The sequence below is a fragment of the Tachyglossus aculeatus genome, chromosome 11 (assembly GCF_015852505.1).
Source record: "Tachyglossus aculeatus isolate mTacAcu1 chromosome 11, mTacAcu1.pri, whole genome shotgun sequence".
Classification (NCBI taxonomy): Eukaryota; Metazoa; Chordata; class Mammalia; order Monotremata; family Tachyglossidae; genus Tachyglossus; species Tachyglossus aculeatus.
The window spans coordinates 32765754-32793381 of NC_052076.1; the positions used below are offsets into that span (position 1 = coordinate 32765754).

General features: G+C 53.7%; 2 protein-coding genes across 2 annotated transcripts in view; one reads left to right on the forward strand and one right to left on the reverse strand.

Moving 5' to 3' along the window:
• The first annotated feature begins 9168 nt into the window (after positions 1-9168).
• IL10RA (interleukin 10 receptor subunit alpha) lies at positions 9169-19348 on the forward strand. The gene is made up of 7 exons (XM_038754417.1): positions 9169-9251; positions 13657-13777; positions 13943-14127; positions 14773-14942; positions 15742-15892; positions 16994-17115; positions 17681-19348. The coding sequence occupies exons 1-7, from the start codon at positions 9188-9190 to the stop codon at positions 18626-18628; spliced, it is 1761 nt and encodes a 586-aa protein (XP_038610345.1). The 5' UTR covers positions 9169-9187; the 3' UTR covers positions 18629-19348.
• Positions 19349-24460: 5112 nt separating this feature from the next.
• SMIM35 (small integral membrane protein 35) overlaps positions 24461-27628 on the reverse strand; it is a 40419-nt gene continuing 37251 nt past the window's right edge. Inside the window, exons 4-5 of the mRNA XM_038754209.1 lie at positions 27048-27179; positions 24461-26809 (exon numbers count right to left, since the gene is read on the reverse strand). Of these exons, the coding sequence (XP_038610137.1) occupies positions 27074-27179 (106 nt within the window). The 3' untranslated portion in view covers positions 24461-26809; positions 27048-27073. The remainder of the gene's footprint in view (positions 26810-27047; positions 27180-27628) is intronic.

A 27628-nucleotide genomic window follows, 5' to 3' on the forward strand; every position in this document is an offset into this window, starting at 1 on the left:
CTCTGTGTGACCTCGCTTTAGGATCTCCTGGGGCCAGCTGACCAGGGCCAGGGCTGGCCCTTGGTCCTGAGGGATGGCAGACAAGGCTACCGAAGTGGAACCTGCCCTGAGTTGGGGGTGGTGGGGGAAACTCAGTTCTGGCCTGGCCAGAGTAGTCCCTGGAGGAAGGCAGACCTCCTGTGAGCAGCCTCTGAGGTTGGGGTTGGGGGGGGGGAGGGCAGGAGGACTCTGGCCCTGCAGGAGGAAGGGGCAGTGTGGGTGGGGCTTTGGGCCTGGCTCAACACAGGGACAGCATCATGGAGTCTGTGCCAAAGGGGGAAGGATGGACGGGAGGGGACAGGACAGCTTGTCTCTGAGGAAAGAAGGCAGGTGCTGCCCGCCCGCTCCCAGCTGGGGCTGTGGGGACCAAGCAGAGTTGGCTCAGATGAGACTTGTGTCCTAGTCCCTGTGCTCACCCTGCCCACACCCCTCAGCCTCAGCCGCACCCCCAGAAGCTATCTCGGAACAGGGAGGTACTTGTTAAGCACTTACTGTGTGCCAGGCACTGATCTGAGCCCTGGGGTAGATACAAGGTAATTAGGTTGGACACAATCCCTGTCCTACACGGGGCTCACAGTCTTAGTCCCCAATTTACAGATGAGGTGACTGAGGCACAGAGAAGCTAAGTAATGTGCCCAAGGTCGCACAGCAGACAAGTGGCAGAGCCAGGACTGGAACCCTAGTCCTTCTGATTCCCAGGCCAGTGAACTATCCACCAGGCCATGCTGTTTCCTTGACACAGCCTGCCTATCTCTCCCCTTCCCTTTCTCAGGATTCTCAGTCAACTCAGGGAGCAGAAACTCAGGGAGAAGAAACGAAGGAGGCTGCCCGACTTGAGAGGGGCAGAGATGGAGAGAAACACAGAGGCAAAGGCAGAGATGGAGAGATACAGACAGACAGAGATATGGTTGTAGAAATGGAAAGAGACACAGAGACAATGAGACAGGCAAAGATGGAGAAAAGCACAGATATGGAGGCAGAGATGCAGAAAGGCACAGGAACAGGGAGACAGAGCGGGAGATGGAGAGAGACATGCAGACAAAATAGGCAGAGATGGAAAGAAGCACAGAGGTGGAAGCAAGACAGAAAAAAAGAGTCAAAGAGACAAACAGAGAGGCCAAGGGAAAGAAAAAGAGAGTCAGAGAGGAAGATGTAATAATAATAATGATGGTATTTGTTAAGTGCTTACTATATAATAATAATGGCATTTGTTAAGCTCTTACTATATGCAAAGTACTAAGTGCTGGGGGGATACAAGCTGATCAGGTTGTCCCACCTGAGACACGTGTCCCACGTGGGGCTCACAGTCTTAATCCCCACTTTACAGATGAGGTAACTGAGGCTTAGAGAAGTTAAGTGACTTGCCCAGAGTCACACTGCGGACAATTGGCAGATCTGGGATTTGAACCCATGACCTCTGACTCCAAAGCCCATGCTCTTTCCACTAAGCCACGCTGCTTTGTAGGTAGGTAGGTAGGTAGGGAGAGAGGAGAGAGAGAGAGAGAAAGAGAGAGAGAGAGAGAGAGAGAGAGAAGAAGAAGAAGAAGAAGAAGAAGAAGAAGAAGAAGAAGAAGAAGAAGAAGAAACAAAGAGATAAGGAGACCAGAATCACTGGCAGAGAAGCAAATGCTAGCAGCAGAGAGACACAGGGAGGCAAGAGAGAATCAGAGAGCCAGTGGCAGAGACAAGCAGCAGAGAAAGACAAAAAAGACGGAGACACCGACAGACAGACAGAACAGAGTTGGAAGACAGGAGAGTCACAGAGAAACACCGGCAGAGAGAAAGAGGGAAGAGACAGGAAGAGAGGAGAGAGGCTGACAGCAGGCAGAGATAGGGAGACAGGGTAGACACCGGCAAAGAGAAAGGGACCCAGAGAGACACCGGCAGCAGAAGGATGGTGGGACAGGAGGCCATTGCTTCGCTTCTCTGTGCCTCCATTTCCTCATCTGTAAAATGGGGATTCAATACCTGCCCTCCCTCCTTCGGCTGGGAGTACCACGTAGGACAGGGACTATGTACGACCTGGTTATCTTGTATCTACCCCAGCGCTTAAAGCAGTGTTTGACACGTAGTAAGCGCTTAACAAATACCATCATCCAGTCCTATGGTTCGGACAGGCCTCAGAGACCAAAGACAAAAACCTTCCCGCCGTTCCCCGTCCCGGGGCTCCCCAGGATTATTGGGGGGTGGGGGAGTGTCTTTCTGAGGACTCGTCCAGCCCTGCCCCGGGGATGTAATAGCCGCCACTGCAGCCGAAACACCCGACAGACCAAACCACGTGTCCCCTTTCCGGAGGGCGGGACAGGAGGCCCCTGGAATGGGCTTAGGGCGCCGCCTGGTGGACACCACGGGCACGGCTCCATCCCCCGCCGTTCACGTCGGCCGGGACCGGGCTGCCCTGGGCCTTGGGGTTTGGTAATAATAATAATTATGATGACGGTATTTGCTAAGCGCTTACTATGTTCCAAGTCCTGTCTAAGCGCTGGGGTGGATACAAAGTCATCAGGCTGTCCCACACGGGGCTCACAGTCCTAATCCCCATTTTACAGATGAAGGAACTGAGGCACAGAGAAGCCAAGTGACTTGCCCAAAGTCACACAGCTTGACAAGTGGCGGAGGCGGGATTCGAACCCAGGACCTCTGATTCCCAATAATAGCAATAATAATAATGGCATTTAGTAAGCAGTTACTATGTGCAAACCACCGTTGTAAGCGCTGGAGAGGTTACAGGGTGATCAGGTTGTCCCACGGGGGGCCTCACAGTCTTAATCCCCATTTTACAGATGAAGTAACTGAGGCACAGAGAAGCCAAGTGACTTGCCCAAAGTCACACAGCTTGACAAGTGGTGGAGCGGGATTCGAACCCATGACCTCGGACTCCCAAGCCCGTACACTCTCCACTGTGCCATGCTGCTTCTCAAATTAGTGTCCTTTGGTGACAGACCTCCCTCCCTGGCCGGCCCTCCGCGTTCAGGATCTCTAGGGCAGGGGCCTGACAACCCCAAGGGGGACCGGGAGAAATCCCTCAAGCCTGGCCCTCCCCAGCCCTACTGTGAGCCCACTGTTGGGTAGAGACCGTCTCTATATGTTGTCAACTTGTACTTCCCAAACGCTTGGTACAGCGCTCTGCACATAGTAAGCGCTCGATAAATATGATTGAATGAATGAATAATCCAAAAATGGAGAAACATAATAATAATAATGGTATTTGTTAAACACTTACTATGTGCCCGGCACTGTACTAAGCACTGGGGTGGATACAAGCAGATCAAGTTGGACCTAGTCCCTGTCCCATGTGGGGCTCACAGCCTCAACCCCCGTTTTACAGATGAGGTAACTGAAGCACAGAGAAGTGAAGTGACTTGTCTATGGTCACACACAACAGACAAGTGGTGGAGTCAGGATTAGAACCCATGCCCTTCTGATTCCCAGGCCAGTGCTCTATCCACTATGCGATGCTCAGCGGGCTGAAGGAAATGAGGCTGGAAACCTAAAATAAACTGCTTTACACCCTTTTTTTCCCTGAGCCTGCTGGCAGGCGGGAGGGAAGGATCCAGACGGTTGCCCCTGTGGGCGACAGTAACGCAGCCCCCCGGTCCATTACTGAGAGTGGGGGAGACATGTCTCCCGGAGATAACACGGCGCAGGTCTCCACGGCGCGGTCCCCCATGGAAGCCCCGCGAATGCAGTCGGAGAACCCAGCCACCAGTTTCCTCGGAAACCACCAGGGAATCCACAGGTCCACTCAGGCCCAGGCCAGGCCGCAGCAGACCCTGGATGATGATGATGGTATTTGTTAAGCACATACTATGTGCCAAGCACTGTCCTGAGCCCTGAAGCCGGCCTCTAGGACCTGGGGACCGCGGAGGGACAGGCCGGGGGCTTTCTCCACGAGGCGCGTTTCCTCCCGGGAGTTTCTCTGCAGGAAGTGATCCTTCGCTCTGCTTGTGTAATGAGCGACGGGCTGTTCTCGGCCCAAGCGTCGAGAGTTTCCCGGGGTGTGGGGTCCCGGGGCCGTGGGAACTGGGGAAGGACCCTCCGGGGGTGGGTCAGACCCAAGATGGGGGTCCCCCCCGGCCCAACCCCCACTCCCCAGGCCCGGCCCCGCCTCCCCCGGCTGACCGCGAGTGAGTCACCATGGGTGCAATCGTTTTCGACAGAATCGCATCTCGGGGTCAGGGACATTTCCTGCTGGAAAAAGGGGAACCTGGAGAGTTTCACCCGAAGAACGAGAAGAGAAAGACAGCTGGCCCTCGGCTATGCTGATGACCTTTAGCGAGCTGCTACCCAACCCCCGGCCTCGTTTTCCCACCTGTAAAGGGAGAAACAGAACTCACTCTGATGCCCCTGTGTACCAGGATGTTCTAGGGATAATACAAGAGAGTTTCCTTGAGTAACCACCTGCACAAACGGGATCAGGAGGGGAAAATGGAGGGGAAACAAGGCAACTTCCTATTTCAAAGTCCTCTGGTCTCCTCCACAGCAGAGGGAACCCGGTATAGGGGGGTTTCAAGAAATCTGGCCCAGCAGCTAGTGACTAGACAATTCGTATCCCCTGAAAGGTCAGGAAACCACAGACAATGCATCTTCCCCCACTAAGGGCTGAGGTGTGAAGGGGTCACTTTCTGGATGAGTGAATCCTCTTCTTCTCATTGTCTGACTTTCATTTTCTTCTAAGTCACGAAAGCCAAGAGGCTCCACAAAGAGAGGATCCTCCCCATCCGGATTTCTCCTGCTACGGAGAAAATGCTTCATTTCGGGGAACATGGGGGAAAGGGGGCGGGGAATTAGATGACCCTTCCCACCCTGGGATTCTACAGCCATGTTTTTACTACCCAATTATCAGATGAGATAATAGCAGATATTATGGTCTCTAATATCTGGGTGTTTGTGGACAGGAGTCCCTGTCGACTCTGTTGTGTTGTACTCTCACAAGCACTTAGTAAAGTGCCCTGCCCAGAGTAAGGCCTAGTAAACACCATAGATTGATTTGATTAATTGGGTATTTCAGGCCCAATATCCCCCTAACTGAGACCCAAGTGAGCTTTGGGGGCCTGAGTTATCCAGGGGAATTCAGTAGTTTGGATCCAGTCTGTGATTCACCCAGGAGCCGGCTCTGCACCCTGAGGTGCAGAGAAGGGCTGGCTCTACCAGGCCCAATGGGTGGAGGAGACCCTAGAGAAGGGGCATGTTGTGGGGGGGTTCAAGTGGCTACTCCCCTCTGCCTCCCACCCTCACTAAGAGCAGCTTATCACTGTGGTCTCCAGACCTTAGCAGTCGTTCCCACCACAAACATATTTGGCACAAGCCAGGCCCAACAGGGCACATGCTGGGCACACAGAAACAAGCTCAAATTTGCAGACCCAGGGTACCTGAGGGGTTGCAGCCCCCAAGCCCCCAGCCCCCATATGTCTCCCCATGGGCGATGGCTCTGCCCTTCCCTGCTACCTTACTTCTTGCCCAGAAATTGCCTCTCCCTGCCCTGCCCAGGGGCCGCAACTTGCCTGGCAGCTGCGACCTGAATTCAGAGGTGGAACAGAGTATCGGTCGTCCAAGACGCGTTTTTGAAGATCTCAACTGGGGAGCACAGTGTGGGGGTCAAGTGGAGCGGCCCCTCAAGGAAGAGCAGAAGGGATGGAGACTATTGCGGGGGGGGGAAGCAGGGTGGGAGGGAGGGGCAAATCCATCCTCCTCAGTTAGTCCATACATCCAGAGAGCCGGATCACTGTCAAGGGTGAAGAGGAGAGGCTTGATCTCCACTCAAGACTCTTACCCTTCTGAGGCCTGGATCTGCTCTCCAGAACCCCTCTGCCAGCCCCAAAAGGCCCAGGTGAAGGTCTCGACCCTGGCTCTAGAATTTCCGTGGCCAGGCAACCTCATGCCCGATCCCCAGTTAAGCAATCAATCAACCAGTGCTATTTATTGAGCACTTACTATGTGCAGAGCACCATACTAAAAGCTTGGGAGATTACAGTGCAATAGAATTAGCAGGTATGTTTCCTGACCATAACAAACTTACCATCTAGAGCAGTTCTCATTCACTCTCCTGCCTTCCAATCAATCAATCAGTGGTATTTATTAAGTGCTTAGTATCTGCAGAGCACTATACTAAGCACTTGGCTTCTGTCCAGGGGACCACAGGAGGGCCTGGTGGGGAGAGAAGCAGGTGGGGTGGACTTTAGCCTGGGGTGATCCTCACCGCATACTAACCCAGGAGTCTCCAGGCCCAGATTGATTTTACATTAAAAGCTCTCCCCTTACACATATTCTTCAATCAATCAAAGGTATTTATTGATCATCTATTAAGTGCTGGGCATTGCACTGAGTGGTTGGGAAAGGAAAACAGTAGCAAGACACAAGTTCCCTGCCCTCAAATAGCTTATAATGTAATGGAGGAGATAGCCAAAAAGATGGACAAATAGAGAAAGGCAGAGGAAGCGGGAAGCCATACAGAACATCAGGAGGAAGCAGCTGAACAAATAATTAATTGAATGCATAGAAAAAAATTAAAATATATAGATGATCAATAGATATAAACATGAGTGCTTTGATTATGTATAATTCACAAATACCAGAGGTAAGGGGTGGTTTAATATGACTGAATGATGTGAATTAATCAGGGAAGGCTTCTGGAGAAGACATTTTTTGGGGGAGGATTAAAAATAGGAAGAGCTCTTGTCTAAATACTACTACTACTAATAATAATTTTGGTTTTTGTTAAGTGCTTACTATGTGCCAAGCACTGTTCTAAGTGCTGGGGGAGATACAAGGTAATCAGATTGTCCCACATGGGGCTCACAGTCTTAATCCACATTTTCCAGATGAGGTAACTGAGGCACAAAGAAGTTAAGTGACTTGCCCAACGTCACACAGCTGATAAGTGGTCGAGCCGGGATTAGAACCCATGATCTCTGACGCCCAAGCCTGCGCTCTTTCCACTGAGCCATGCTGCTTCTCTAAAACCCCCTCTAGACTGTAAACTTATTGTGGGCAGGGAACGTGTGTACCAACTCGAATACACTGTCCTCCCCCAAGCTTTTAGTACAGTGCGCTGCACACAGTAAGCGCTCAATAAATACAATTGATTGACCTGGAGGATTTGGGCAGAGCGGGGAAAGAGGATTTCCAGGCTGAGAGAGGGGCTTCAGTGAGGGGTTGGAGGTGGGAGAATCGAGAGCAGGGAACAGTTAGAAGGTGAGCGTGGGAGGAACGATGACAGCGAGCGGGGGAGAGGCGGGTGAAGAGAGAGGCAACGCGTAGGAAGGTGGGAGCTGTTGGAGGGCCTTGACGTTAAGAGTTGGAAGATTCTGCTTGACCCGAAGGGTGAGACATAACACCTGAAGGTTTCACACACAGGTCTATCCACTCACAGACACATATATGTGGACATATATGTGTGGAGAAGCAGCGTGGCTTAGTGGCAAAAGCACCGGCTTGGGAGCCAGATGACGTGGGTTCTAATTCCGGCTCCGCCACTTTGCTGTGTGACCTTGGGTGAGCTGCTTAGACTCTCAGCCTCAGTTACCTCATCTGCAAAAGGGGATTAAGAGTGTGAGCCCCACGAGGGACAACCTGATTCCCTTGTATCTATCCCAGTGCTTAGGAACGGTGCTTGGCACATAGTAAACACTTAACTGATACCACTATTATTATTATTATTGTAATACAGGAACACAGACAAGGCATGAAGGCCGATAGGCATGTGGCATCCAGCACTTAGAACAGTGCTCCAGTGCTTACAACAGTGCTTTGCACATAGTAAGCTCGTAATAAATGCCATTATTATTATTTTTATATGCACTCAAGAGAAGGCACGTACATTCATTCGGATGCAGGAGCCTAGCACAGCCATCTGCGCACACACACACATACACACACACACACACACACACACACACACCTCAATTTAGCCCCTTTTCCTCTGCTCCTCCTCTCCTCCCCTCCCCATCGCCCCTACTCCCTCCCTCTGCTCTACCCCCTTCTCCTCCCCACAGCCCTTGTGGATATTTGTACATATTTATTATTCCATTTATTTTATTAAAGAGGTGTATATAGCTACAATTCAATTTATCTATTTTGATGTTATCGGTGTTTTTGTTTTGTTTTGTTGTCTGCCTCCCCCCTTCCAGACGGTGAGCCCGTTGTTGGGTAGGGATTGTCTCTGTTGCCGAATTAATAATAATGATGGTATATGTTAAGCGCTTACTATGCGCAAAGCTCTGTTCTAAGCACTGGGGAGGTTACAAGGTGATCAGGTTGTCCCACGGGGGGCTCACAGTATCAATCCCCATTTTCCAGATGAGGGAACTGAGGCCCAGAGAAGTGAAGTGACTTGCCCAAAGTCACACAGCTGACAGTTGGCAGAGCCGGGATTTGAACCCGTGACCTCTGACTCCAAAGCCCGGGCTCTTTCCACTGAGCCTCGCTGCTTCTCTTGTACTTTCCAAGCGCTTCGTCCAGTGCACCTGTATATATGCATATATGTTTGTACATATTTATTACTCTATTTATTTATTTTACTTGTACATATCTATTCTATTTTATTTTGTTAGTATGCTTGGTTTTGTTCTCCGTCTCCCCCTTTTAGACCGTGAGCCCACTGTTGGGTAGGGACCGTCTCTAGATGTTGCCAACTTGGACTTCCCAAGCGCTTAGTACGGTGCTCTGCACACGGTAAGCGCTCAATAAATACGATTGATTGATTGATTCCCAAGCGCTTAGTACAGTGCTCTGCGCACAGTAAGCGCTCAATAAATACGATCGATTGATTGACTGATTGCTCCGCCCGCAGTAAGCGCTCAACAAATACGGCTGAATGAATGAATTTAGGCAGGACGGTGGAGTCGAACTGGTACATCCACTCTTGCAAAGACGACCCGGGAGGGGGTCTGCTGTCTCCCTCCCGAAAAGACCCTCTCCCCACTCCCGACCCTCCGGTCCTCCTTTGGAGTCCCGTTATCCCCGTGGCGGGGTGGGGGCGGAGAGAGGGGGGAAGGGGGACCCTGCCCCTTTCCGTACGTCACCGGGGGGGAGGAGGGGAACCAAATCTCTGGTCCGGAGCCTCTCGGCTCTCAGTGTCCGGGACTCCCAGCTGGACACCTCCCTGGCAGCCGCAGCCCTGGGTCCAGCCGGGGGATGCTCCCCTAGGATGGCCTCCTGCCTCCTCGCTCTAGCGGCCACCCTCTTCCTCCCCGTGTCCCCGCCGGCGGAGGGTAAGCCCCCCAGGGGTCCCCGGCCCAGGGAGGCCCCCGACCGAAGCCTCCTCCTCCTCCTCCTCCTCCTCCTCCTCCTCCTCCACCTCCTCCTCCTCCCGCCGCCCCCGGCCCCTAGCCGGTCCTGGGCTGACCCTGCCCGGGGGAGGTCTAACCCGAAGGGCCGGGGGGAGGAGGGAGAGACACCCTGGGGAGGGAGAGAGACACCGGGGGGAGAGACACTCCGAGGGAGAGACACCACCGGGGGGGGGAGAGACACCCAGGGGGGAGAGACACCCAGGAGGAGAGAGACACCCCGGGGGAGAGAGACACCCAGGGGGAGAGACACCCCGGAGGGAGAGACACCCCCGGGGGGAGAGACACCACGGGGGGGAGAGACACCCCGGGGGAGAGAGACACCCCGGGGGGGGAGAGACACCCCGGGGGAGAGACACCCCGAGGGGGAGAGACACCCAGGAGGAGAGACACTCCGGGCGGGGAAGACACCCGGGGGGAGAGACACCCCGGAGGGAGAGACACCCCCGGGGACAGAGACACCACGGGGGGGAGAGACACCACGGGGGGGAGAGACACCCAGGAGGAGAGAGACACCCCGGGGGGAGAGACACCCCGGGGGAGAGACACCCAGGAGGAGAGACACTCCGGGCGGGAGAGACACCCCGGGGGGGAGAGACTCCCCCTTCTAGACCCCCCCCCAGACTGTGAGCCCGCTGTTAGGTAGGGACCGTCTCTGTACGTTGCCAACTTGTACTTCCCAAGCGCTTAGTACAGTGCTCTACACACAGCAAGCGCTCAATAAATACGATTGAATGAATGAATGAATGAGAGACACCCCGAGGGAGAGAGACGCCCAGGAGGAGAGACACTCCGGACGGGAGAGACACCCGGGGGAGAGGGACACCCAGGGGAGAGAGATACCCGGGGGGAAAGACACCCCAAGGAAGAGGGATACCCGGGGGGAGAGACACCCCGAGAGACACCCCCGGGAGCGGGGCCGGGGAGAAGCTCTAATCCGAAGGGCCGGGGAGAGAGACACCACGGGAGGAGAGAAACCCGGGGGGGAGAGACACTCTGGACGGGAGAGACACCCTAGGGAAGAGGGACACCAGGGGGGAGAGACACCCATAGAGACACCACTGTGAGCAGGGGCGGGGAGAAGCTCTAATCCGAAGGGCCGGGGCGGAGAGACACCGCGGGGGGAGAGATACTCCAGGGGGGAGAGATACCCGGGGGGAAGAGACAGCCCGGTGGGAGAGAAACACCAGGGGGGAGAGACACCCCGAGAGACACCCCTGTGAGCCTGGGCGGGGAGAAACTATTCCGCAGGGCCGGGGGCGGCGGGGGGAGAGACACCCTGGGGGACAGATATTCCAGGAAGGAGAGATACCCGGGGAGAGACATCCCGGGGGAAGAGAGACACCGGGGGGAGAGACATCCCGGGGGGAGAGAGACACCAGGGGAGAGAGACACCCCGAGAGACACTCCTGTGAGCCGGGCCAGGGAGAAACTCTAATCCGAAGGGCCGGGGTTGGGAGAGAGACACCTCGGGGTGGGGTGGGGGGGAGATACCTTGGGGGTGGGAGACACTCCGGGGAGAGACACCCCCGGGGACAGAGACACCGCGGGGGGAGAGACACCCCGGTGGGGAGACACCCTAGGGTGGGGGGAGAGACACTCCGGGGAGAGACACCCCCTGGGACAGGGACACCGCGGGGGGAGAGACACCCCGGCGGGGAGAAACCCTGGGGGACAGAGACACCGCGGGGGGAGAGACACCCCGGGAGGGAGAGACACCCTCAGCTTTTAGACTGTGAGCCCACTGTTGGGTAGGGACTGTCTCTATACGTTGCCAACTTGGACTTCCCAAGCGCTTAGTACAGTGCTCTGCACACAGTAAGCGCTCAATAAATACGATTGATTGATTGATTGAGAGACCCCCCCTTGGAGCGGGGAGAAGCTGTAATCCTAGGGGTAGCGGGATGAGAGGCTGGGGAGTGAGGGGGAGAGCAATGGCCTCAGGAGGCCCTTCCTCCTTTTGACTGGTCCTTAGGGCCGAAGGGGAGAGGACGCTGCTGGCCCTCTGACCCTTAGCCGACCGGGGCCTGACGGGCAGGGGGACCCTACCCCAGGGAGCCTGGCCGGGGGATCGGGGAGAGGGCAAGGATGGGCGATGCGCAGAGGGGCTGTCAAACGATGGCGAATGTCCAGGGAGGCTGTGAGTTATCCGATTCATCAGTATTTGTTAGACGCTTACTATGTGCCAGGCACTGTACTAAGCTCTGGAGTGGTTCTCTGTGCCCCGGGTACCTCATCTGTAAAATGGGGATTGAGACTGTGAGCCCTTATGTGGGACAGGGACTGTGTCCAACCTGGTTAGCTTGTATCTATCCCAGCGCTTAGAACAGTGCTTGACGCCTAGTTAGCACTTAACAAATACCATCATCATTATTATTTTTATTATTATTACAAACAAATCATGTTGGACACCACCCCTGACCCACATGGAGCTCACACTCTTTATCCCCATTTTACAGATGAGGTAACTGAGGCACAGAGAAGTGAAGGGACTTGCCCGAGGACACACAGAAGACCTGAGCGGGGACTAGAACTCAGGTCCTTCTGACTCCAGGACCATTCTCTATCCACTAGGCCACTCTGCTCTTTGTGGACAGGGATGGTGTCTACCAATTTTTGTTGTAATGTTCTCTCCCGAGTGCTTGGTATGGTGTTCAGCACACACTGAGCGCTTAATAAATGCCGTTGAGCAATTCATTCATTCATTCAATTGTATTTATTGAGCACTTACTGGGTGCAGAGCACTGTACCAAGCACTTGGGAAGTACAAGTCGGGAACATATAGAGACGGTCCCTACCCAACAACGGGCTCACAGCCTAGAAGGGGGAGACAGACAACAAAACAAAACATGTAGACAGGTGTCAAAATCGTCAGAACAAATAGAATTAAAGCTCTATGCACATCATTAACAAAATAAATAGAGCAATTGATTGGAAAGGGGCAAGTGGGCCGGGACAGGGATCACCGCTGCCCTCCTAGGCTCAGGTCTGGCTGCAATTCCCTGTGGGGGCTTCAGTCTCCCTGCCTGGGAATGGAGGGATGAACTACAATGGCTGAAGAGGGCAGGGGGCTCCCTAATGAGGACCCCAGAAAGTTGCCTCCACTGGTTAGGGCTCATATGTGCCCAGATGTGACCTTCCAGGTGTATTGGACCCCAGACTGAATCCCCTTTTTCCTCTCCTCCTCCCTAACCCCACCGCCCTACCTCCTTCCCCTCCCCACAGCACCTGTACATATGTTTGTACACATTTATTACTCTATTTATTTTACTTGTATATATTTACTATTCTATTTATATTGTTAACGATGTGCATCTAGCTTTATTTCTATTTATTCTGTTGACCTGACACCCGTCCACATGTTTTGTTTTGTTGTCTTTCTCCCCATTCTAGACTGTGAGCCCGTTGTTGGGTAGGGACCATCTCTATATATTGCCAACTTGTACTTCCCAAGTGCTTAGTACAGTGCTCCGCACACGGTAAGCGCTCAATAAATGATTGAATGAATGAATGAATAAACCAAGCCTGCAACCCCTGTCAGCTTCCCAAATCTCAATCCATCAATAGTAATTATTGAGCTTTCACTGTGTGCGGCGTATCGTACTAAGCACCTGGGAGGGTACAATACAGCAGAATTAGCAGACATGTTTCCCGCCCGTGATAATTTACAGTCTAGAGGATGCTCCCACCCCAGAAGCTCTGTGGGACTGTTAGGACAATCCAAGGCGGGCAGGAGATCTTTCCCTCTCTTTCCCCATCTGCCACCCTGCAGCCTGGGGTCTGGAGAGCTAGAGAGACAGGATATCTCTCTATTTGCTTCCCCCTGTCCTCCTGCCCCACAGTCTGGGATCTAGGGAGCCAGGAGGACATCTTGCCATCCATCTTCTCCACTGCCTGAAGTCCAGGGAGCAAGGTGGAGATAGGAATCCTCCCACCCATTCCTACTCCGACAGCCTGAGATCTGGAGAGACAGAGACAGGAGATCTCTCCACCTGCTCCCCCCGACCCCAGCCCTGCCTTCCTGCCTTGTAACCTGGGCTCTAAGGAGCAAGGAGGGCAGGACACCTTACCATCCTCTGAGGTCTCAGGAGCTGTTGGGGGGCAGAGGGGCAGACAGGAAATCTTCCTATTTGCTCCTACCCCCACAGCTTGAGATCTGAGGAGCCAATGGTTTACACTGTTATACTGTACTCTCCCAAGTGCTTAGTACAGTGCTCTGCACTCAGTAGGTGCTCAATAAATACGATTGACTGACTCCCAAAGTGCTTTGGAGGCTTTCTATATCTTTTTTCTCATGGATTCCTCTTCCCTCCCCCCACCCCACAACTAGGAGCAGACCTGCCTGAGCCCCAGGAAGTGAAGTTTGAGGCTCAGCTCTTCCACCACATCTTGCGCTGGGTGCCTGGCCCGGGTCAGCCTGCTAATGCTGTCTACGAGGTGCAGTATCTTAGGTAAGTCCACCAGGGCCGGACCTCGTCTGCTCCCACTGCCTCAACCACCCGCTGGCCAGCCCGTAGGCATCGGGGAGGGCTTGGGGGCATCGTGGACTACAGAGAGAAGACTCCCCCACTCTGGGCTCCCTACATCGTTCACAAGCAGCCTTGATCTCTCTGCAGATATGGGGAGTCTCCCTGGCACCCCGTCCCAGCCTGCACTGGAACTCTGGCCCTCTTCTGCGATCTCACCTTGGAAACCCTGGAACCCCACCTGAAGGACTCGGGCTACTTTGCCAGGGTCCGAGCTGTGGCCGGGAACATGACCTCCAAATGGAACAAGACGGCCCGACTCACCCTGGAGGAAGGTACCTGCCTCACAAAGGGAGGATGGGGCTGTCTAGGCACAAATGCAGGCAGCTCAGCTCTGCCTCCACTGAGGGTACAGTTTCAGTTTCAGCAGGAAGGTCTTAGGTTAGATAAGAGCTGAAACCCTTGAACTTTCAGAGCAGCAATGTCTAGTGGATAAAGCATGGGCCTGGGATCTTGAGAATCAGCGTGGCTTAGTGAATAGACCATGGGCCTGGGAGTTGGAAGGACCTCGGTTCTAATCCCGGCTCCTAAACTTGTCTGCTGTGTCACCTTGGGCAAGTCGCCTCTCTTCTCTGTGCCTCAGTTACCTCATCTGTAAAATGGGAATGAAAACTGTGAGCCCCACATGGGACAGGGACTGGGTCCAACTGGCTTTGCTTGTTTTCACCCCAGTGCTCAGATCAGTGGCTGGCACATAGTAAGTTCTCAACAAATGCCATTATTATTATTATTAGTTGGGAAACAGTCAAATTGGGTAGAGAAATTTCCCTCCCCAGAGATGTTTGAAGAGAGGGAAACACAGCCATCTGTCTGGGAGGGTTAACGGCCAGTACCCAAGAGCAGGGGGAGGGTCAAGGTGACCCCTTAAGGTCCCTTCCAGCCCCTCTGACTGTGTGATTCTCCCCTCTCTGCCTGTCCAGTGATCCTGAAGATTGCTGGGATGAAGCTGAAGGCGAGAGGCAGAATGATCCACGTGGAACTACAGCTGCCCCGCAAGAAGGAGGGGGACCTGCTGGTCACCTACGAAAGCATCTTCGAATACTTCCGAGAGTATGAGGTCTCCATCCGCAGGGTGTCCGATAACTACACGGTAAGGGGGAGGGGAGCTAGCACGCACCCCCTACCCGCCCAGGCCCACAGGTGGCTGAGCCCCACAGTCAGTCAGTTGCATTTATTTACTAGGTACTTTAGAGGGTGCAGTATTAATATTAAACAGACACATTCCCTGCCCACAATTAGCAGGCAGAGCTGAGGGCAGAATGCAGTTCTCCCAACTCACAGGTAATAATACTAATATTATAATAATAATACTAATATATATGTAATATATGTACATATATATTATAATAATACTCACAGGACTGCATTTCTCTAGTTCAAGATTGGCTCCTCTAGATTGTAAGCTCCTTATGGGCAATAATAATAATAATGACATTTATTAAGTGCTGCAAAGCACTGTTCTAAGCGCTGGGGAGGTTACAAGGTGATCAGGTTGTCCCACGGGGGGTTCACAGTCCTAATCCCCATTTTACAGATGAGGTAACTGAGGTCCAGAGAAGTTAAGTGACTTGCCCAAAGTCACATAGCTGACAATTGACGGAGCCAGGCTTTGAACACATGACCTCTGACTCCAAAGCCTGTGGTCTTTCCACTGAGCCACGCCTATCGTATCTGCTAATTCTGATATATTGTACTCCCCCAAGCACTTAGTACAGTGCTCTGCATATAGTAAGCGCTCATCACATAGTAAGTGCTCAAATATGATTGACTGATTCAAGAGAGAAGTGGGGCCTTGTGAAATAGAGCCAGCCTCCCCATCCCCGCCTTTCTCCCTCCCTCCACCGAACCTCCTGCAACCCTCGAGTCCTAAGTGCTTCCTCCCGTTCCAGCTCATTCACAAGAAGAAAGATCTTGAAGAATTCAACGTCAAGACGCCCGGAGGGAGTGGGGAGTTTTGTGTCCGAGTGAAGCCCCTGATCGGCTCCCGCCCCAACCATGGGCTGTGGTCAGAGGAAAGCTGCGTGGTGCTCTCTGAGCAGTGTGAGTGCCGGTGCCCCCTGGGACAGGGCAGTGGGGAAGAGGCCGGAGGGTGCAATGGTCAGGCTGCAGACCTGGATGCTAAACTGGCTTCACCTTGGCCTCCTCGGCAGGTTCCCCTCGTCCTTCCAACTCCCCCCTCTCCCTTTTTCAAAGAGACAATATTTCTCTGGGGCTCCCTTTTTGGGAAAGCCTGGTGAGAGAGGGGAAGAAGGAAGAAGTACATTTGGGGCCAGAGTCGGTACTCTTTGGTTGTGATTCCAGCAATGACGTCAAAGGCTCCCTGTTGCAAAGATATATAAGAATAATAGTGATATTTGCCAAGCAATGGGGTGGAGGCATACAACCATATCAGACAAGCTCCCTGTTCCACACGGGGCTCACAGTCTATGGGGGCGAGGAAGAACAGGAATTTCATCCCCATTTTATGGATGAGGAACCTGAGGCACATAAAAGTGAACTGACTTGCCCAAGGTCATCCTGCAGGCAAGTGGTTGAGCCAGGATTAGTACCCAGGTCTCCTGACATCCAGTCCTGTGCCATTTCCACCAGGCCTCCTCATGGTCTCACATTTACCTCGTTTTAATCATCTCTGTGGCTTGTGTGTCAGGAAAGGTGGGTAATAATAAGAATAATAATGATGGCATTTATTAAGTGTTTACTATGTGCAAAGCACTGTTCTAAGCACTGGGGAGGTTACAAGGTGATCAGGTTGTCCCACAGGGGGCTCACAGTCTTAATCCCCATTTTACAGATGAGGTAACTGAGGCACAGAGAAGTGAAGTGACTTGTCCAAAGTCACGCAGCTGACAATTGGCAGAGCCGGGGTTTGAACCCATGGCCTCTGACTCCAAAGCCCGTGTTCCTTCCACTGAGCCATGCTTCCTCTCTAGAAGCAAGCACAGAGAGGGTAACATTCTTGACTGAGGTCAACCAGCAGACCCAAAGCAGAGTTGAGATTAGACCTTCACCATCCTCACTTTCACCTCCCTTGCCCAGCCCACTAGGCCACCGGGAGCAGTAGCCTTCCAAATCCAGGAGCCCCCCATCAGGTCAGAGAATTGACTCTCTCTCTTTCTCTCCCTCACTCTCCAACTTCACCAGATTTGACAGTGACCAGCCTCGTCACCAGCTGTCTCGGGCTTATCCTGTGTGTCTGCCTGGTGCTGGGCTTCCTGGCTGTCCACCTGTACATCAAGAGGCCCATGAAGACTCCGGAGGTGTTGGTGAGTCAGAGCCCTTGAGGGCGGGGAGCTGATGGTGTCCTCCGTTGTACTCCCCCAAGTGCTTAGTGCAGTACTCTGCAGACATCAGGTGATCAATAGATAGTCTGACCAATCAATAGTAGTCAGCCCCTCAAGGGTGGGGGGCTGTATCTTCTCCCCTCCTCCTTGGTGCCCAGGAGAGAGAGTGAGAGTGAGACAGTCTCCTGCCTCCTTCTAAAGAGTGTCCACCCCTTGAAGGCTGGCAGTTTGTTCCTTCCTTTCACAGTCCCTCCCCACAGTACTCAATCCAGAGAGAGAGAGAGAGAGAGAGAGAGAGAGAGAGAGAGAGAGTTTGTCCTGTATCCTTTACAGGCTGACAGTCCTCCATGGGCACAGACTGTGTCCCCTCCTCCCTCTGTCCCTCCCTCAGTGCCCAGTTCAGAGAGAGGGAAAGTGTGTGTCTGTACTATCTCCCCTTGAGGGCTGGGACTGTGTCCTCTCCTCCTCCTCTCCCTCCCACCATCCCTTCCCCAGTGCCCAGCCCAGGACTGCCCCAGGGCGCTGACTGATAATCTCCCCTCCACAGAAGTCCCTGATGAAGCCGAGCCCATCGTGCATTGCAAGCGATGGGGCAGAATCTGTCCGGAAAGACGCGGTCCACCTCCTGCAGGGGACGGTCCTGCCACGGGGCTCCCAGGACCTGACGCACACAATCCTCCACGGCAGCACCGACAGTGGTTTCAGCAGCCCCCAGCACTCCTCCCCCGAGAGCAGCAGCTGTGCTGTCCTCCCCTCAGAACCAACCGTGGCCTGGGGTGAACTCCGGGGGTCCAATGGCGGTGGCAGCAGCAGCAGCACGGACAGCGGGATCTGCCTGCGCAGCTCCTGCACCGGCCCTCGCCCGGAGCCCGTGCATTCCTGGATGTCGCCAGAGAACTGTGACGAGGACAGCGGCATCAGCCTGGCGCCAGCTTCCCCGGGCCTGCTGCGCTCTCCCAGGACCGCTGAGTACCAACTGGCAAAACCCGAGCCCTCGGCAGCTCTGGGCCACACGGAGGACCCCACCGCCGTGCTACAGTTTCGGGGCTACTTGAAGCAGGCAAAGGGCCTGGACGTAGACCTGGGAATGGATGGGCCTCTCTCCCAGGACCACTCAGGCTTGGCCTACAGAAGCTGCCCGGATGAGGGCCATGCCAGCCTGGCCTGGTCTCAGCCTGCTCCCACTCAGGGCTACTTAAAGCAGTCACCCCCAGGCCGGGAACAGGAGCCCCTTCCGGCCCCATGGGACCCGACTGGGGAGGACTCTGCGGTCTCAGACAGCTGGGGTGAATGTAAAGCCGCCAACTGGCAGGGCTCCTTCAGGCCTTTGGACCCCGGCCTGCTGGAACTTCCCCTTATCTCCAGCCTGCTCTCACCCCAGGACTGCTGGCCCCCTGCCACCATCACTGCCTCAGGCCTGTGGTCCCCGACAGCCATCTCTCCGGGGCCCCTTCCTCAGAACATCACTACCCCAGTTTTGGGCCCAGGGGACTAACGGTTGTGGGCACACTTCCTACTGTGGAGGACTCTGATACTAAACCGCAACCTACCTCATCACCCCCACAGGAGGGATGACCCTGACAACAGTGCCTGCTGACCAAGGCCTCACAGAGGCAAATGGGTAGGGGCACACAGTGGTGCCGTTCTTCAGTCGGAGGTGTTGGGGAGTCTGGGTACCAGCCTGCCGCAAAAGCCCGGAAGAGTCTGGATGCCGGCTTGGGCGTGGGCCTCAGAGGAGTCTGGGGCCATTGATCAGGTTGCCAGCAGCAGGCACAAGTGCCAGCAATAGAAGCCTGGCCCTTCTGGCAGCTGCATCTATCTAGGCTAAGAGGGATGAAGGCAGTTATCCGATCAACTGGAGCAAGTGGAAAGAGTGCCACCATGCTGAGAAGGCAAGAGCGGGGGTCCACCAGCCTGGCCATCTGCCCTGACCGAATTCACCGGATTCTAGTCCCGCTATCCACGAAGCCCTCGCCTCAAAGTTTCCCATGGAAGGTTTGGCTTGGACAAAGCAGAGTCGGGCTCTGTCCCCCACCCTATATCTCCCGTCTGGGTGTCTGGGAGTCGGGAGGGCACTGGGCCAGTCAGAAAAGTCCTGTCCCAGCTAGCCAGGGAGACACCAGGGGAAACCCTGGGGGCCACTTCTGTCTGAGCGGAGGGAGAGATAACCATCTGCCTATTCTGGACTGAGTCACCTGCAAGCCCTGAACCTTCCCTTCCCTCATCACTCCCCACCCTCCACCCCCGCCCCAACACACACCCTCCCCAGCTAACGGGGCACACCCTCCCCAGCTAACGGGGCTGGTATATTTTATCCTTCTGGAAAGACAATCCAGGTTATTTATTTCAATAAAGTGGAGTTTCCACAGGATCAGGGGGCTTGGTCTGGTTTCCATCTTATATCTGGGCTTGGGTTTGGGTTGAGGGGTGGAAGGTTTAAGGAGTTGGGGGTTCAGAGGAAAAGGATAAAGGGGGGGAGGATGGAGGAAAGGGTGGAAGCCCAAGTGTTAGCAAGATGACGAGGAGGGGGCGGGGGAACTAGCTCAAGTAGAAAGCCACTAGTTCCAGGGAAAGATGCTATTTATTAGACAAGGGGAGCGGGAAACTGGACCTCTGATGGCCAGGCAGAAAACTTTCTGGAAATCCCACAGATCCTTGGCAAGTTCCCTGAACATAACTCCTCCCAGAGGCTCGTCGGAGATGGCCTGCCATTCTGGAAACCTGCCACCCCACCAGCCTGTCTCCCAAACCCCTCCCTAGCCCCCCAGATCCGTTCATTCTTCTTCCTAATACGGTCCTCCAAGGTGAAATGAAGGCATGACTCGGGCTTGACTCTAATGAATTCAAGCCCACTTTCTCAGCACAGTCTCCCAGACTGAAGCCCAGTCTCCAGCCCGATGCAGGGTAAACTGGATGACTCATCTCCCCGTTCCTTATGGGAACCCCGGGGAGAATCAGTCCTGCCTGGATCCCACCCGAATCCTGCCTCTCCGGCTTATCTCTGGCTGCAGAGCCATGGAAAGGGTCCTCCAGAAAAGTTCCAGAGGAGCCACCTGTCGGGCCTTGCCACTTTTCCCCTCTGCCCCAGGTGGGCACAGTGGACTCGTTGTCCTTCAGGATGGGCCTGTGAGTGGGGGAACATGAGTCAGGTAGTGGGGATGCAACCAAAAAAGAGGGTGGCTTGGACCCACCTCCCCCAGGGCAGATCGAGGGAGGAGATGGGGAGGGGGCAGAACCGGATAGCTGCGGGCCAGATTGGATGACTCATCTCAAGAAAGGGAAGGGGGGAGGCCTGACCATCTCCATCTCCGGTGGAGTTGAGCCACTGGGGGGAGGGTCTCCACGGCCAGGGATGGCCCAGAGGAGCAGAGGGCAGGCTGTGCCCTGGCTGATCTCACCAAAGGCTCATGATGTTATGATTCTGTGACAAGATGGAACTTCCTCTCCTAAGGAAATGGGGAAGCGAGCCTGCCCTCAGCCCAGAGGAAATTCTGCAGAATCTCTTCTCTCTGCTGAGGTGGAGCCGCAAGACATATTCTTCTCCCATCCTCAGGCAGGCATGGAGACACAGGCCCTCAGAGAAACCAACTAGCACATTCTGGGGACTACACACCCACTCACTAACATGCACGTACTTCCATATACACAGAGATATATATCACACATCATTCACCCACAGAGAAACGCAAATAGACAATCACATCCACTAGGATATGCATCTCTACACACACACACACACACACACACACACACACACACACACACACACACACACGCATCCATTGCAGAACACACACCAGGGTTCTCTCTCTCTCTTTCTCTCTCTCTCTCTCTCACACACACACACACACACACAAAGTATATGCACCCATGGACACACACACACACACACACTCACCAGGATTCACAATATGCACTTGCATGTGCTCACACATGCACACACACACACACACCAGGAGTCATAGAAACCAATATGCACCTTTAGACATACACACATACCAGGAGTCACACACATACACGGACATATACTCAGACACACACACACACACACACAAACACACACACACAAACACACACACACACACGTACATGTACACATAAGGATTTACACCCATACAACATAGCCTAGTAGATAGATCGTGGGCCTGGGAATCAGAAGGAACTGGGTTCTAATCCCTGGCTTGACACTTGTCTGCTGCATGACCCTGAGCAAGTCACTTCACTTCTCTGTGGTGACCTCAGTTACCACATCTGTAAAATGGGGATGAAGACCGTGCGCCCTATGTGGGACAGGGACTGTGTCCAACCTGATTACCTTTAATCTACCCCAGCACTTAGAACAGGGCTTTGCACATAATAAGAGCTTAACAAATATTACGATTATTATTATTATTATTAAATGCACACATCAGGAATCCCACATACACACGACACACAGCTGTAGACATATATAGCCACACCAGGAGTCACTCACTCAAACACACACACATACACACTAATGATAGCATTTATTAAACACTTACTATGTGCAGAACACTGTTCTAAGCGCTAGGGAGGTTACAAGGTGATCATGTTGTCCCACAGGGACTCACAGTCTTCATCCCCATTTTACAGATGAGGTAACTGAGGTCCAGAGAAGTGAAGTGACTTGCCCAAAGTCACACAGCTGACAAGTGGTGGAGCCGGGATTTGAACCCATGACCTCTGGCTCCAAAGCCCGGGCTCTTTCCACTGAGCCACGCTGCTTCTCACTTGGATTTACACCCATGGACATACACACACTGAAATTCACACATAGGCGTCCATACACACACACACACACACACACACATACAGCTGTACATCTGCACTCCCCTGCATACTCACAAGGAAAGTTTTATATTTCTTCCAGGGGTTTCCCTCTAAGGCGGTCCCTTCCCAGTAAGGCGGTCCCAAGGGAAGGGGCATGGAAATAGCATCCTGCATTTTTGCAGCCTAGACAGGGAGGGGAAGGAAAGAGACCCAGATCTATTCCTTTGCGCATTTTGGACCCCGGAGAACTTCATAGGAACTGTGAGAGGGAGGTTCAGTGGTTATGATGCTGTCAGAGATTTGAGTCATCAACTTCCTGTATGGTCTAGTTCTGGAGAATTTGGTATATTTGAGTACTCTGCAGTTCAGTGATGTATACTGTACAGTATTTCAGCATTGAATAGTGTAGTATGTTACAGTATAGCGAATTGAGTTCCATATGGTACAGGATGGTACACTGTAATTCAGTATAGTACAATATAATAGAATACAGCGAGACTTGGCACCTTTTGTCTCTCCCCATTCCAGTCCATACTTCACTCTGCTGCTCAGATCGTTTTTCTAAAACACTTTCAGGCCATGTCTCCCACTCAAGAAGCTCCATTGGTTGCCCATCCACCTCCGCATCAAACAGAAACTCCTTACCATTAACTTTAAAGCACTCAGTCACCTTGCCCGCTTCTACCTTACCTCTCTGATTTCCTGCTGCAACCCAGCATGCTCGCTTCGCTCCTCTAACACCAACCTACTCACAGTCTTGGATCTCGTCTGTTTCACTGCCGACCCCTCGCCCACGTCCTGCCTCTGGTCTGGAACTCCCTCCCTCTGCATAACTGACAGACCATCACTCTCCCCACCTTCAAGGTTTTATACTAAAATCACATATTTTCTAAGATACCTTGCCCGACTAAGCCCTTATTTCCCCTCCCTCCCTCCCTCCCTCTCCTTTCAATGTCCCTCTTGCCCTTAATAATAATAATAATAATAATAATAATGGCATTTGTTAAATGCTTACTATGTGCAAAGCACTGTTCTAAGCGCTGGGAAGGATACAAAGTGATCAGGTTGCCCCACGTGGGGCTCACAGTCTTAATCCCCATTTTACAGATGAGGGAGCTGAGGCACGGAGAAGTGAAGTGACTTGCCCAAGGTCACACAGCTGACAATTGGCAGAGCAGGGATATGAACCCATGACCTCTAACTCCCAAGCCCGTGCACTTTCCATTGAGCCATACTGCTTGCCCTTGGATTTGTACCCGTGGCTCAGTGAAAAGAACATGGGCTTTGGAGTCAGAGGTCATGGGTTCGAATCCTGACTCTGCCACATTTCTGCTGTGTGACCTTGGGCAAGTCACTTAACTTCTCTGAGCCTCAGTTATCTCATCTGTAAAATGGGGATTAAGACTGTGAGCCCTGCATGGGACAACCTGATCACCTTGTAACCCCCCAGCACTTAGAACAGTGCTTTGCACATAGTAAGCACTTAACAAATGTCATCATTATTATTATTTATTCACCCCACCCTCAGCCCCACAGCACTTATGTACATAACCATAATTTCTTTTATAATTGGTCTCCTCCTCTGGACTGTGAGCTCCTTGTGGGTAGGGACCGTGTCAACCGTGTTACATTTTACTATCCCAAGCACTTACTACAGTGTTCTACTCACAGTAAGTGCTCAATAAATGCCATCGATCGATTGAGTCAGAGAACCTGAAATTCTAATTCCAGCCCTTTTGCTGCCTGCCCCGTGACCTTGGGTAAGTCATTTAACTTCTCAGTTTCCTCATCTGTAACCATCAACCCCAACCATCCAGAAGGGGTTCCATCCAGATCCCCTAGGATGAGGTAAGGACAGACCTTGAACTGGTGGGACTCCAGTAGGTTCAGTCATCCTCTGCCCAGTGGAGGAGACCACAAGAAGCTAGGCTGAACTAGGGCTTCACCTTCCCCACCCGGCCCTTCCCCATCCCAATTTCTCTTCTCAGATCCAGTTTCACCTTCATCTTCACCATCCCATCATCCCCCTTGCCCTCAAAGGCCAGAGGTCTGGGGAAAGACATGGAACACCGAGTAGCCTGCTTTTTTGGAAATCTCCGCCATTTTCTCCTGGGATGGTGCCTGCAGCAGCTCCGCCCCCTCCTCCCTCCAACCCCATGTCCCCATCCCCCCTCCCCAGAACCCCAGTACCGGATGAGGGGCAATTTAGGTAGGGCGGTGTACTTGAAATGCTAGTGAAGACTGCCCTTCTTGGGGCCGCCCAGACCTCAGGAAGCACCAGGAAGGAGATGTTCACAGAAACCGTGAAACGGAAACTAGAAGCAGCGTGGCTCAGTGGAAAGAGCACAGGCTTTGGAGGTTGAGGTCATGGGTTCAAATTCCAGCTCCACCATTTGTCAGCTGTGTGACTTTGGGCAAGTCACTTAACTTCTCTAGGCCTCAGTTACCTCATCTGTAAAATGGGGATTAAGACTGTGAGCCCCCCGTGGGGCAACCTGATCACCTGGTAACCTCCCCAGCGCTTAGAACAGTGCTTTGCACATAGTAAGTGCTTAATAAATGCCATTATTATTATTATTATTAAACCCTTGGACCCTGGGCAGGTAAAAATGGGCAGAGATAAAAAGGAGAGAAAATCGTCATCTATTTATAGGAAACGGTTGACTCAAGCAACTCTCCCAGACACGGGGTCCAAAGAGAAAGCCAGCTGCAGTTACCATCATTGGAAGGAAGGACTACAAGCAGGTCACATGGCGGCTGCTGTCCCCAGTCAACATATGCATCGTGGCTAGGAGTGTGGGTTAGGCTGGAGTCATGTTTCAGACTACTAGCTTCAAAACCTGCCTGCAAGGTTGCATTATAAGCCCTTTAACCCTGCCCTGTCTCTGTCCTGTAACCCTCACTGGATTGGGTAGTCCCAAGCTGGTCCGGGTAGTCCAGCCCCAAACCTGCTGGGCCCAGGGTGGCTCCTTTCCCTGTCCACTGCCCTGTGAACAGAGAGAGCCTTCTCCCCTCCACCGCTCTCCATCCTCCCAGCCCTAAACTCATTCTGCAGAGGAGCTGCAGCACCTTGAAACTTTCCGCCCCTACATCTCTCTCTCTTCCTCTCTCTCTGCAGAAACCTCTTATTTAGAGGGGTGGGGAAGGAGACAGCTGTTGTGAAGGTGCTCTCTGCCTGCAGCTGCCAGCTGGGGTGGGGGGTGTCAGAGGGCTCAGAATCCCCCCTGTATGGCTGGCTCCAGATGCTGGGCTGCTGTTGGGGAGTGGGGGGTGGGGGTGGGGGAGGGACGGAAACTTCTCACTTCTGGCACCAAAGTATGAAAATACAGCAGCCTCTCGCTTCCTGTTTTGAACCAAATTCGAACAGCAACACCTCTTGCTCGCCTTTGATCTCCAAGCACTGTGCCAATGCTTGACAGCAGTTTGTGGGGGAACACCAACACTTCCCCATCCACACCCCCATCCCCCACCATGCCTGCAGTATGGAAAGGGCACAGAGGCCCGGGGCCAAGATGGCAGGAGAGGAGCTCCCTTCCCCCAAGGACCCAGGAGCTCCAGCTCCCAAATCCTGGCTTACCCAGCCCTGAGCCAGGATGGAAAACATGCCTTCACAGGGCAGAAAGGACTGGGGCTTTGGAGGGCGTCGGGAGTGCTTTGGGAGCGAAGGGGCTAGGTCTGGGTTCCAGGAACTCAAAGACTCCCTTCCAGAATGAGAAATCTCCTGTTCTTTGTGGAGGCTTTTCCTGATTAGAATGTGAACTGGCAGTTCCAGGAAGAAACCCCAGTCTGTTCCTCCCTGCAGGGAGTGCCCACCTCCCCCCATCCCGCCCTCCACTCAGGCCACCTCCTCCTGCCAGCATCGTCTCGGACTCTAGTCTCCTTCTCTTGCTTCTTGGGAGTCATGCTCCATTCACCCTGGGACTGTGGGGGCTGCAGGGCAGGTGTGGCACTGACTGGTATGGAGGGAGAGTGAGGGAAGTGAATGAGCTCGATGCCCCTGCCCTGTCCATGCACCTGTCCCGGGCACCCTGCCCCTGCCCCTTCCTGAGTCTTCCTCCATCTCTGCCCTGGTCTCTGTCCCTGTCTCTACCCCTTTGCCTGCCTCCGCTCTTGTCCTTGCCCTGCTGTAAGGGAGAATTGTAATGCTTTAGGGGCAGGTAGGGAGAAGGCCAGGGTTGGGGAAGGGCAGTCTGGACTGGAGCTGAGCCTCCTCCTCCAGGGACCAGGGGGTTGGAGAAAGGAAGCAGCCCCGCTCTCGCTTCCTCCCCGGAGTGACTGAGGGAAAATCCCGACATGCCCCCGTCTCAGCAGATGTGCCTACCCAATTCTCTCTCCCAAGAGAAGTCAAGGCCAGCAGGTTTGGTGCAGTGTGGTGTGGCAGAGGAGAGTCTGGCCCCAGACAGGAGACTGCATATCCCGGGCATCCCTTCGGGTGCCAAGACCTCCGGGAGCCTCCCAGGCCAGACCCCAGAATAACTATGGAGAAAGTTGGGGGAATTTGGAAAGTTTGGTGGTTAGGCCAGCAAAGCTGACAGCAGGGGAGAGAGTGGCCCTGGAGGGTGAAAGGTCCCCATTGAGGTCCACATTGCTGAGCAGGGACCCCTCCTTCCTCCAGGGCTGAGGGAAACCCAGCTTCCCTCCTGTGCCCATCAGAGGCCTGAGACCAGCATGGGACAGGGCTGGCTCCCCTCTGGGCTGTGAGCAGGGACCCCTAAACAACCTCACAGGCTAGCTCAGCCCCCAAGGACTGAGAGAACGTGAACGAAAACTCAGACCACCCCAAGCACCAGCTTCTTCTGGGTCCAGGCTGACCAAGTGGCTTCCCTGGTCCCGTGTGTCCTAGCGGCTCCATCGTCCTCTTCTTGGTGCCACAAGCCAATCATTCCTAGCCAGAGAGGGAGAGACAAGGAAAACACAGTGGCTTCAGTGTGGTCCTGCCCAGAAGCAGGGGGATGGGGTTGATGACCTCAAACCGGCATCACCGCTCTGGGGAGTCAGGGTGAGACAGGATGTTCTTGGCCTTAAAGGAGTTCAGTACCCAGCCACCTCCCCCCAGTGTCTCCCCATCTCCACCCCTTATTCTCCATTCACCTTTCTCGGGCTCCCCGTTATTCTCCACTCACCTTTCTTGGGCTCCCCGGTTCCCTGCTCAAACTGTTCGGTCATAGAAACGGGCGTACCCCCCCTCCGAGGGGCTGAGATGGCCACTGACAGTGAAGGGAGGAGCCATCTCCAATTCCACAGACTTCAGGTGGCTGGGGAGAGAGAGGGGAAGGGGGAGGAGGAGAGAGAGAGAAAGAGAAAGTATTGGGGGAGTCAGTGAGAGGGCGGGGAAGGGGAGAGAGGGAGGAAGGGAGAGAAAGCAGAAGCAGGGGGAGAGAGGGAGAGAGGTGAAGAGCAGGAGAAAGAGGGGGGAAAGGAAGCAGAGGAATGGAGGAGAAGAGAAGGGGGAGGAGGATGGGGTAAAGAAAGGAGATGAATGGGGTGAGAAGGGGAGAGAATCAAAGGAAGAGAGAGAGAGGAGAGACAGGAAAGGAGAGTGGGGAGAGGGGAAAGGGAAAGAGGGAGACAAAAGGGAAGAGAAGATAGAGGGAGCCAAAGGGGGAGAAAGGGAGACGGGGGAAATAAAAGAATAGGAGGATAGAGGAGAGAGGGTGAGAGAGACAGACAAAGGGTCAGATTGAAGGAGACAGCATGATCTAGT